The sequence below is a fragment of the Panulirus ornatus genome, chromosome 25 (assembly GCF_036320965.1).
Source record: "Panulirus ornatus isolate Po-2019 chromosome 25, ASM3632096v1, whole genome shotgun sequence".
In the NCBI taxonomy this organism is placed as follows: Eukaryota; Metazoa; Arthropoda; class Malacostraca; order Decapoda; family Palinuridae; genus Panulirus; species Panulirus ornatus.
Genome location: NC_092248.1, coordinates 10393874 through 10406137, shown reverse-complemented (window position 1 = coordinate 10406137; position 12264 = coordinate 10393874). Strand labels below are relative to the sequence as shown.

Sequence of the window (12264 nt, the reverse complement as noted above, 5' to 3'; positions counted from 1 at the left end):
TACTGGTTAAGACTGAATGCTTCAACCTAATTTTGTACATCAAAAATGTATAACCAATGATACCAGCAATACACACATTCTATATAAATAACTGTGCTAATAGCATATGTGGTTCTTGATATTACCAGATCAATCTATTGATAAAGCAGTTTTTGCTTGCAATTTAACTTCCTCCTCCCATCTCTCATTACTTTTCTCAAACATCCATATTCCAAATGCCAAACCCTTAACCTTAGTGCATCTCAGACACTGAAACCATGGTGCAATTATTTTATTCTCTTCATACTTGTTTACTATTTTCCATGGTAGTGAGGTCGTGCCTCGTGCACTCTTTGTTCATATTCACTCTCTGGCTGTCATGTATAATTCCCAAAACCAGAGCCTTCCTGTCCAAAGCCAAGCCCCATAAGCATTTCTTTGGTTTCCCCTTATTGCTTCATATACTCTGGTTCAGCCCACTGACAGCATGTTGACCCCTGTGTACCAAGTTGATGTAATTCACTCCATCCCATGCATGCCTCACACCCTCCAGTATGTTCAGACCCCAGTAACTCAAAGCATCTTTCACTAGATCCTTCCATCACAGCCTCAGTCTCCTCCACCAATGATAATATATTTAGATCATGCACCATCATTTAAACCCACTAAGTACAAAGTGACGCTAACATATCCTCCTCTTCAATTAATTCTAAGTGCATTGACAATGAGTTGTCCTTTAATAATATATTTGGTATGACTCTATAATTTTGTAATATGTATAAACATGACACTTTGCACCTAATGTCACTAATTTCACAAAATCTTGTGTATTTTTGGGTATCATAGCTCTGATAGATTTTCTTCTGGATAATTTCAGTTGCTGGTGACACAGGCATCTGAAGATGCCCCTAGTGAGCACCAAATTCTTCAAATGCAGGCAGGAAAATGATCATTTGTAGAGTGTAGTTTTCCCTTGGTAGACTTTTGAACATAGTTCAGGTAAATAATTATACCGTAAAGATTTAAACATGGAAGATTATTTTATTGAAAAGCTTTAAAAAATTATTCCTTTTGCCTAAATTACTGACTCTTTCCTTAGAATTGGAAAGATGTAAAAGAATTGCAATAATACATTATTCTGTAGCATCACATTACCTTTAAAATAATCTTCATGCTTTTTCATGTCTTCCAAAAGAAAAGTATTATCTTGGGGACCTTGACTACCTCCAAGTTCCTCTGGTAATTCTTCAGCTGGAATGTGTTGATGGAGAGACTGCAGGTCCTCTCCATGAAAATGCAACTGCATGAAGAGAATTATAAGTTATAATTTTTAAAGACTTTTCCTTGCTAAGATGAGGATACGTGAGTTTAGAACTTGTGTACAGGTTTAGTTTTGGAGGAAAATTATGTGGGAAACCTCAAAAAACCATGTTAAAGTTCAGTGGTTCCAGGATTACCACAAATAACCAAGCATCAGGTATTACTGATTGGTTATGACAGGGTTACCATGATGGATATGCCTGGAAACGAAATACCACCTACCATTACACCTTGTTTTTCTAAATGAGCTATGAGTAGCATTTATTTAAGATTTAAATTCACCTGAACTCGAGACATTTTCTGAGTTTTACGTAAAGTAAGGACAGGCTCTGATAATTACATATGAAACTGTTTGATATGTTGGGTCTAGGCTGCTATCCATGCAGCTATCTTTGAAATTATATGGGCTACTACTTTGAAAAAAAAAATAAAAACAAAATTGAAAAAAAAAATCATACAGAATATAAGAAGCTTTCAAACTTATACTCTGTAAAAAAAAAGGTTAAAGGCTGTCTACAGTTGATGGCATATTCTGCTACAACCAATACTGGCGCTTTAACACTATGGTTAACATGAAATTGTACTATCCTCATTTGTTTACTAATCTATCTATCTATCTTTTATCTTAAAATTACATTCACATATAAATTAGAAGGATCTTGTCCAAATAACCACAGCTTACTTGCACATCCTAAACCAATATTGAATGAAGTAAAGAATGGCTTCCACATTCCTATTTCACCTTATCAGTCATCTCTATAAACTTACACATTTACACACTGCACACATTTACAAACATTACCCTGGTAACTTCTGAAACAATTCTAACCCCAACAAATCACTCTGCATACATCCATCTTTTTCACATTATACCTATTCTGTTTGTACCTTCAATGATATTGCTTTACATCTACCTTACTACTCATTATTTATCCATCAAGCTATTGGAATATTTTGGTTAACAATCATACGTTAAGAATGGAATAAGCATTCCTAATGCAAGCTTTCTGTAAATTTGACACTATTCTTCGTATTTATCATAACCCTCAGTAAACTTCTATTCTTGTCTCTTGCATGAAGATCCTCTCAACTTCTATCGTCTTTAATGATCAATACTCCTAAATACCTGGTCAATAAAACAATTTTCATTTTTTCCCCATTGAAACTAAAATAGCTGTTTACTTCTCTCAAAAACCTTGGTCTTGCTTTTACTATTAATATCTTTCTTTAACTTCTTCAACTAGGAGCTTTCTATTAATGTAAACAGAAGCCTGAAAAAATAACTTCAGTGACTAGTCTGGCAGAGTACCTCAAGAGGAATTCTAACATCTATTGTTGGCAACTTTGCCAACCTACAAGTTTTAACGAATGAAGTTACTTTGCCAACCTACAAGTTTTAACGAATGAAGTTTGTTAATGTTAGGATATTGATACTTAGCTTCTATGGTAAATGAAAATAATATTCAGTCACTTTAAGGAATACCCACATTATTGTTTATACTGTCCCTTCTCCCTCCATGTACACACACCTTACACTTTTAATAAAACCTTCTCTGCCTCTAGTATTGAATACATGCCTTGACAGGAGTTTGAGACATATCATCAGATCACATTTGGCACAGAAATTTATATCACTTGATGTGTACAATGTAAATTCTACAAAACCTTCTTCAAACACTAAAGTCTTACAACTGCAAACATTTAAAACATCTTGCACAGAAGCCTTTCCATTAAAAAACATATATTCTCTCTGAAACAAGAACTTAGACTGTATTTTCCTTTATTATTACTGAATGTTAATGTCATAATGTGACTTACTCGTCCCTTTATGGTCTCTGACAGGAATGGTTTAATGAGGCTGAAGACCCAGTCAAATATGGAGGGCTCATTTACAAAGTGTAGGGCCTTAAATCTCAGCGGAAACACTTCCTGTGGAAATATGGACATAATGTATTTTTTAAAAGTAATCATCCATATGTACAAAACATTTTGACATAGTAAAGGTATGTGAGATGGCTACAGTAGTAAATGTAGAATACAAAAAAATCTAAATTTTGGGATCAAGCAATGTGAAGGGTTTGGAATTTTCTGTTAGGTAGAAGTGCTGTACAAAGGTACAGATTATGGTCTGAATATATCTTGACTTTAGTAGACTGTTATGTACACCTAACCCCCCATAATCCACAGTTTCACTACATCATACACCTTCCCTATTTCCAATGTGAACAGATCTAGAGGGCAGTATGCTGTCTGGTGGCTGTTGTAAATGTAAAAAGGGCATATCTATTCAGCAGGGTGCTATATGGTGGTTGGGTATGTTTAAACTGGGCTGGTTTACTGGGAAGTGTGGAGTCTGCCACCTGGTTTATATGTAGAGTGGCTTAGTTTACTAAGCAATGTGGAGTCTGAGCTGGCATATACTGCATATATAAACTGGACTAGTGTTCTGGAAAATGTGCAGTCTGTCTGCTGGTATGTATGTAACCTGGGCTGATTTACCAAGCAGGGTGCTGACTTCCAACTGGGTAGTGTAGACAACTGCTTGGGGTGATATGCTAAGCTAGTTTACATACACACATTATTTACTGGAAACTCAATGCTCGAAGTTGTCAGTGATACCAAATGTGCTAGACCATAAATTGTGGGAGCTTACAAATTTAGAAAAGCAAATCTTTTATATACTTATTTTAACTGCACTGATTATACTTGACAGACTTCCACTTACTGTATCAACAACCAAAATCCAGTTATACCTAGAGTACTGCTGACTGTTTACTTCACTATCATTTCTATTCTGATGATCTTACCTGAATAACTGATATCATCCGACGTATGTGTGTAGGTGTAAGATAGTAAGCATGAGTCATGGAAAGCCCTGCACAATCAACAACAGCAGCAATGCCCCGAAGCTGCGTAACTGGAACTCTCACTATGTGTTCCAGTAACACAACCTGTGACCGAAATACGTCATCTAAGCCACATGCTTCGGGCAGCCAAGCTCCTGTACCAAAATATTCCAGATGTACAGTATTTACAGTGGATGGTGAAAAGAGTTTAAAGACAATATCTCTTAACACAAACTGTATTTCAAATGCAAACCATATGGCTAATACATACAAGATTTTATGAAAAAAAAAAGATATGGCTGATTCAGTACATTGTACCAATGAGTCTGGGTTTCCATATGCAAGTTCATGTCATGAAGTTCAAATATTTGTTAAATGTCAACAGTGAATTCTAGCTCTGATTCCATTTTCCTGAAACAACCTGTGTAATGAAACATAATAATACATGGTTGATATTGAAATCTATTTGGTGAAAAACAACATTTACACCACCGATCTTTATTTGGCATGAGTAGCACCTATAATGCTGCCTTGAGGGAAATTCAATTCTGAAAAAGTACCCAAACATCAGAGAATTTTTCAAGAAAAGCTTTGTTCCATGGTCAGAAAATAATGGAATGCAGGGTTTTATTACCATAAGTAATAGCCTAATGTTATTAAATGGTTACCAAGGAATAACAGTTAGCAAATGACTTAAGGAAGCATAAAGATATTTTCATAATGATCCTTGCTGCTGTTGTCATTTGCAAAGATTCAGTGTTGGTTCTCAGTGATCATAAGAGTCAACTCATCCATACTGAGGCACGTGATAAGTTTGACTAAAAAACATGCTTTCCACATGTTCAAAGGTGAATTTTTTTATGTGATGCATCATGTAGTTTTACCACAAAGAAAAAAGGGGAAAGGGATGTTTAACAGAAAACATCTGAAGCTATTATCACTTTGCAAAGACATTTCAGTGGGTTTTCCCTTCCAGTGGTGATTACTTTAATGACTTTTCTGTTGTTTAGTTCTTCACACACCTCGAGTCTTTCTAAGGCCACACATTTTGTGTACTTTTTGTTACACCAGATGAATACCCTGTACAGTAAGAAATATGTCAACCAGTGCTGTGCTTGATATGCTATTGGTGAATACATTGTACAGGTCCAAGATCTGTTGGCATGCACCATGATAACAGTATTTGACAAGTTGCAGAAGACACTGTAAGATTAAAAGATGTCAGCAGGCTCTGTAATGCTTGATGTATTATTTCAAAAATACAGTGAAGGTCAAGAAATGCCATTGTGCATAGTCCTGCTTGACAAATTAAGGGAATATAAGACCATGCACACAAATGCGTGTCAGAATATGCTTCACTGGTAGGACAGTATACAAAGGTCCTTTGGTTACTGCAGTATTATCAACCATAGTGTCAAGTAAACATGTTTTAGATAACATATACAATTTTACAAACTGCAGCATAGAGTTTTGAGTACTAGCAATATTTTTTCCCACCCACCAGACAAGTACTGAGGCAGCTACGAGCTACTTCTAGCCGAGCTTGGCGGGATCCAGCACACCAGTGGTGTGATGATGTGCACAGCAATGCATGCATGAAATAGCCACATTACCCTAACATCACCTAAACTCTGACTGCGTCACTTTATCTTACCATGACTTTTGCCAAGTGAGGGACCCCATAAGAAATCTCAGTGAAGTACAAACTTTTGATAACTTGAACTTGGTTGCTACTCTTTATCTTTCCATATGGCCTCGAGGCACAAAGCTAATGATATGAGTTGCGCTACCCAAAGGAGGGCAAGGAAAGTGATGTCTATACAGTAAAATGTGGACTTATCTGATTGCCTTGCACATGGTGAAAGTAGAGTCGCTTGAGAGGCAACAGCTTAACTGGCTAGCTGTTTAAGTGGAAGAAGAGAGACCAAGTGCATAGCATCAGAGGTGATATCCAGCCATTAATTCTTTATTACTTTTCTGTGAAAAGTTGTAGAATAAACACGTTTCTAAGGTATACCAGGCTGATTTTTAATCATGCAATGTTCTTTACAGGACCTATGGTAAGTCTTTCAAGTGTCACTCACACTAACCCCCTGTTTTCCATAAGCCTAATCCATCATCACCTGCAGTTTTACCAACCATGAGGTGTCCCAGGCCTTTCCCATGGCTGCCAAGGGACCTCTGTATAAGAGATGACATTGCAATATGCAGATAAGAGATGGCTGCATGTGTTAAATTATAACACCTTTATGTCTTTCAACAACTTACGTGCTTCTTGCTAAGTAGAAATGTATTGCTGAGTGTTTTTCCTTACCCATGCACTGTTCCCAGACTGCACCTTCAACCACATCTCTGGTTACATTGTCATTCCTTAAATGAACAACCAACCTCACACTGCACACTATCCTCACACACTTCATTTCCATCATGTCAAACTACTTTCTTTCACATACCTATACTCATGTACATACAACACTGTCAAGACTATTATAACTTTAAATATACCCCTTTTTGCCAGAACAGACACTGACATAGCCCAATACATGCTTCTTAATGCACAAAGGAGCATTGCTCAACTTCCCACCCTATAACTGACTTTGGACCATACAAACACTCACAAAACTTATATTGTATAAGTTTAAGAAATATGAATATCTACATTTCTCATCTAAAGATGAGATGTGATAAAGATTTTCCTAACCAGTTCTGAAGATTAGGACTGTTCTACCGAGGCAGTCAGGTGTTGGAAGAACAGTCTGCATCTGTAGAGGCCAAACATGATCCAATGCAGAGGGGTATAAGTCAACATACATATCCACATTCTCCTGTCTTGCTCGATAATAACTGCGTATCTGAAATATTTATGCTCTCAGAAATAGCACGAGATAAAATCATGAAATCATACATTGAAATTTATTGTAAGCAAATTTACAGCAACTACTATACCCCTTTTCTTGCATCCATAACAGTGATTCTAGTGGAATCTTCCTAAAGAACTGAAGAATCAGTAATATTGGCTTGAAACATGTGATTAGGAAATATACATGCTGTTTTGGATGCAAGGAAGTGGTCACTTGTTTGTACTAAGAACAAAGTATATGTAATCTCAATAATGAGAAATGGCTCCTTTAGAGTTAGAAGTTTTTTGATGAGATGGTGCATTAAGTGATATGGCCTCGCAAAGGTGATTTTTCATTCATGGTGTAACCTTGAGCAAGCAGAGTATGGTAACTCCCACCTATCTATCTCTTTCTCTCTATCTCTGATGCCTGTTCCCTCCTGGAAGTCCTTCAAGGGGAAGGCCACAGCAAAAGAGTTTCCATAACTGGTGAACTATTATGATGAAAATGTAACTGACATATATGACTTATAAGTTAAAATTCTTAATCAGAAAGAAAACACACATTAAATTACTTCCAGTAATCTAGTGTCCTCTTGTTCATGTGCTGTAGAGGAAGAGAATATTTCAAAACTCTATATGACATATCCTCCTAATTTGTAGATCTATGTTTATGGTTACATTATCTCTTGTTCTTCTAAAAAATTATCTTGTATGAACTAGATGCATCTGGTAGTTCATGAATTGAAAGGGAATGGTACATTCCTATCAAGACTATCAGAAGCCTAATAACAGAGAATGAACTTTTTCACTTACCATAGCCATAGCCTTGTCATAATCAAACTTACGAGCTCTAAGGAAAGCAAGGAGAAAGGGTTTGTCCAAGCGTGAGCGTAACCCTGGTTCTGCCTCGACCATTTCCCTGTTGAAGCAAGACCACTGTCAAGTCATATCATGCTTTGCTGCTTCAGTACTGTATAAGCTAAATCATAAAACAGAATTTTTTGACACGTGTTTTGCTTAGAATGTTAGCAAGTGTTCATTAATAAGTGTTCTGGAAAAAACTATTTCAAGAAACTATTCACTCTGTCTTTTCATCACCTCTTCCCAGCCGGTTACCATCTCCCCATCTACTAATGCATGCATCAAATGTTTCAGAGGGAAGATGGAGTCAATGTCTTTGGTACATTTTGAGTATGATACATAATCTTAAATTTCAGCCCTAAATAAGATTAGGTGAGAATCTCTTTGGTTATGTTGACTTATATTGGTGTTTCATATACTTTTATCTCTTATTCTATCTGATCATCTATGCACTTACAATCACTTTTCATATAGGAAAATTAGCTGTGAAAAATCATGCTCCCCTGGTCAAAATCACTTTTACAGACTATAAAGAATTCATCAATATGCTTTTATCCAAATTCTATTTACTTTTGTGGTACCCCTAAACTGCAACATAATCAGGTTCTTACCTTAGTGCCTGTACATCACGGTCAACCCACTCAGACTTTTCATGAAGGTCCCATTCTGCTTCAGCTGCCAGCTCTTTTGGAAGAGCACCATCTTCAGCCTCAGATACAACCCTTCTGTCCATCCTCAGAACTGCCTGGATTGCACCATTCACATCCTCATTTGTGGGTACTTCCCGTTCATCTACCTTTTCACCTGCTTCCTTTATAACTTCTGTTGCTGCAGTGACTTCTGTTTCTTTTTCTATTTCTTGTTTATTAATCTTTACTTCCTGTGCAGTCCCTGTTTTCAATTCCTCTCCTTCCTTTTCAGATTGCTGCATGAAATGTAAGTCCACTATATATCACAGCCTCTTATTAAAATGAAAGGTTTGAATAATATGATTTATGTGTTAGAATTTCTTAGCATACCTAAGGCAGTGACCGGCTTGTTTCTCCTTATAATAAATGAAAATTACCAAATGCATATGTTTATCAGCCAATCGAATTGTGTCATCCAAACTGAAACCTTAAACTTTTACAAGCTTCCCATTGATGCTCCTTGTGTTGTTAGTGCAACTTTATACTGTTACATATATATTTGAAAATCATTCCCTGAAAATAGCAAATTACCATATAGAATTAAGAAAAAGAAAAATCTACCTTATAAAAGAAGTTATGATGATCAAACTGGGTAATCATCTATAAGGACTATATTTTCACCCTCAGGACCCCCTTTACAGGCTCCTTCAGGTTTGAGACTGGGCTCCACGCAGGAGCAGGGTATAATGAGATCCAAAGGGACTAGGAGGTCCTCATTGATGATGTACTCTTTTACATCTGCTTACAACCTTGTTAAAGGTGATTTCTCTCTTAAGGTGTAACCACTTGTAGGTGGAGTCTGGGAACACCATGATTATCATAATGAACTTAAACTGTTTAAGAGAAGTATATCATTACCTCACTTTTTACTTTTTCATCATTAATATGTTGTTGATCAAGTGGTCCTTCCATATTTTGAGATGCTGGCTGGATGGCAGCCATCCCAACCTCATCTCGTGTTTCCACCATCTCCACTGCCTGGTCACAGAGTGCTTACATTGAGGTGCTCAATCTCCTTTCCATCTGTGTCACTTCCCTGCTGAGAAGAAAGGCTTTATAGGTACATCTAAATCAGTGATCTTTGCAGAGCTTTTATCATATATAATTTCCTCAGTAAGTTATGCCAACCCCTGTTATGCTACTTTCTTTACTAAATGATTGTGTGGAAAGAGAGAGAGAGAAAAAAAAATATATATATTTATATTCCCTCAAAGGCCCAGTCCTCTGTTCTTAACGCTACCTCGCTAATGCGGGAAATGGCGAATAGATTGAAAGAAAGAAAGAAAGAAATATATATATATATATATATATATATATATATGGTTTGGGCACATGGAGAGAATGAGTGAGGAAAGATTGACCAAGAGGATATATGTGTCGGAGGTGGAGGGAACGAGGAGAAGAGGGAGACCAAATTGGAGGTGGAAAGATGGAGTGAAAAAGATTTTGTGTGATCGGGGCCTGAACATGCAGGAGGGTGAAAGGAGGGCAAGGAATAGAGTGAAATGGAGCGATGTGGTATACAGGGGTTGACGTGCTGTCAGTGGATTGAATCAAGGCATGTGAAGCGTCTGGGGTAAACCATGGAAAGCTGTGTAGGTATGTATATTTGCGTGTGTGGACGTGTGTATGTACATGTGTATGGGGGGGGGGTTGGGCCATTTCTTTCGTCTGTTTCCTTGCGCTACCTCGCAAACGCGGGAGACAGCGACAAAGTATATAAAAAAAAAAAAAAAAAAAAAAAAAAATATATATATATATATATATTTATATAGATAGATAGATAGATAGGTAGATAGATAGATAGATATAATTCTGTTAATATATACCATATGCCATCCATAAACAGTAACTGGTTGTAAAAATTAACATTCCACTAAACTTCACACCTCAACAAGAAGCTATGAATTAACACAAAGCACAATCTAATTCTAAATTATATCTAAAAAGCTATGAATAAAAAGAAAGCACCATAATTATTCTGAATCATTCTATATTATATCTGTTATACCTAAGTAAATAGCACCAATTTTGTCAACACACAATGGACAAATTATAACTATATTTTTCAGTGCTCAGTATTTCCTTTCTGAGGAGTAGTCCTTTTTCTAAGATTACAAAAATATGTAATTCTTTACAATATTCGTCACAGCAATATATACTTTTTCTTCACATGAAGTGAATGCTTTAGGACATCAACCCTTCCCTTGCAGGACATGGCTTTCAGTACTCTGCCCTCCACCTTGTCCTCAGCCCACAAATAATTTCCTTCTCATCTTCATCAATTCATTTGCCCCCCTTTCTAGCAGAAGAGGCACAATCACTTAAAACTTACCTCTCCTTTTCCAGCAGGCACTATGTGGCCTTGACAGGCACATCAGCACCAAAACATGACTTATCATGGAGTTTGACATTTCTGAGGTGCCAGGCAGGGACTGTCTCCAACAAGCATCTTTACCTCAGTAGCTAAGGTAAGAAGCTGTAGCTGTTGAACTGTCACTTGGGTCAAGCATCCTTCTGCAGCAGTGTTGCTACAAAGGCTGCAAAAAGTAGATCCTACCCCCCTTTAGAGCCAGTGTTGCTATAAAGGCTGTAGACAGTAGCTCCTACCACCCTGCAGGAGCTGATGCTACTACAGGGACTGCATATAGTAGACCTTCCTTTCTGTAGGAGCTGGTGCTGCATTGGAAGCTGCAGGCAGTAGATCCTACCACCTTACAAGAGCTAGTGATGCTCTTGAGACTGATGGATGGTAGATCCTCCCAACTTGCAGGAGCTAGTGATGAATGTGAGACTGAGGATGGTAGATCCTTCCACGTTGCAGGAGCTAGCTGTTGTTGCTAAGGAGGCTGTAGAGTAGATCCTTCCTACAGGAACTAGTGTGGCTATGGAAGCTGCAGAAAGAAGACCCTACAATCATGCATCAGCTAGTGTTATCATGGAGACTGCTAACGGTAGATCCTACCAACTGTTAGAACTACTGTTGTTACAGAGGCTGTAGACAGTAGTTCTTACCACCCTGCAGAAGCTAGTGTTGCTTTGGATACTGTAAACAGTAGACTTTACCTCCCCGCAGGAGTTCAGTGTTGCTGTGGAGGCTACCTCCCTGTAGGAGTTTGTTACTCTGGAGGCTGCAGACGGTAGATCCTACCTCCTGTAAGAGCTAGTGTTGCGATGGAGCCTGTAGACAGTAGATCCTACCTCCCTGCAGGAGTTACTGTTTCTAGAGAGGTTCTAGACAGTAGATCCGACCTCCTTGCAGTAGTTAGTGTTGCTTTGGAAGCTACAAATTACTACAGACGAGCTTCTGTTGACCGAGACCTTTGCAACTTCGTCCCCTGGGTTAATGAAGATATGCTGGAAGGCAGCAGAAGTGCATTTAAAATACATTCCCAATTATCGGGACAGAGCCATAACAAACAGCTCTCAGCATACGAATTACTCGGAACTCAGCTTGGTCCAGCTGCGGAGCAAAGGGTTCAACTTTAACGAACGAGCTCTGTACAATGAATTAAGTCACAACGCAAGGCAAGACCGTCGCGAGTATCAGTAAATATTAATACGGACGTGTTTGCATTCCGTTTTTTTTTTATTATGTCGGCCGGAAAGTCAAGGTCACCACCCTCCTGGTGACACCAACACGACTCATTAAAGACGAGCCTCCCTCCCTCTGCCTGCCAGGACCAACCTACCTTGTCATGCTGACACCACCCCTCTCCACTCCATT

At 37.9% G+C, this 12264-nt stretch overlaps 2 protein-coding genes across 8 annotated transcripts in view; one reads left to right on the top strand and one right to left on the bottom strand.

Moving 5' to 3' along the window:
- LOC139757252 (lipase maturation factor 1-like) overlaps nt 1-3450 on the top strand; it is a 39757-nt gene extending 36307 nt beyond the window's left edge. Inside the window, exon 13 of one of the 2 annotated variants that reach the window (XM_071677552.1) lies at nt 3142-3450. In XM_071677552.1, coding sequence (XP_071533653.1) covers nt 3142-3152 — 11 coding nt within the window. In that variant the 3' untranslated portion in view covers nt 3153-3450. Of the gene's footprint in view, nt 1-856; nt 1115-3141 lie in introns of those variants that run through there. The other variant, XM_071677551.1, reaches the window with a different exon arrangement.
- The window catches only part of LOC139757253 (alpha-tocopherol transfer protein-like), a 42380-nt gene that overhangs the window by 9965 nt on the left and 20151 nt on the right, over nt 1-12264 (bottom strand). For 2 of the 6 annotated variants that reach the window (XM_071677555.1, XM_071677560.1), the window contains exons 2-8: nt 9396-9573; nt 8460-8773; nt 7801-7906; nt 6847-6997; nt 4107-4300; nt 3118-3228; nt 1135-1279 (exon numbers count right to left, since the gene is read on the bottom strand). In XM_071677555.1, the coding sequence (XP_071533656.1) occupies nt 1135-1279; nt 3118-3228; nt 4107-4300; nt 6847-6997; nt 7801-7906; nt 8460-8773; nt 9396-9506 (1132 nt within the window). In that variant the 5' untranslated portion in view covers nt 9507-9573. Of the gene's footprint in view, nt 1-1134; nt 1280-3117; nt 3229-4106; nt 4301-6846; nt 6998-7800; nt 7907-8459; nt 8774-9395; nt 9577-11603; nt 11895-12264 lie in introns of all 6 variants that reach the window. The other 4 variants (XM_071677556.1, XM_071677559.1, XM_071677557.1 and 1 more) reach the window with 3 other exon arrangements.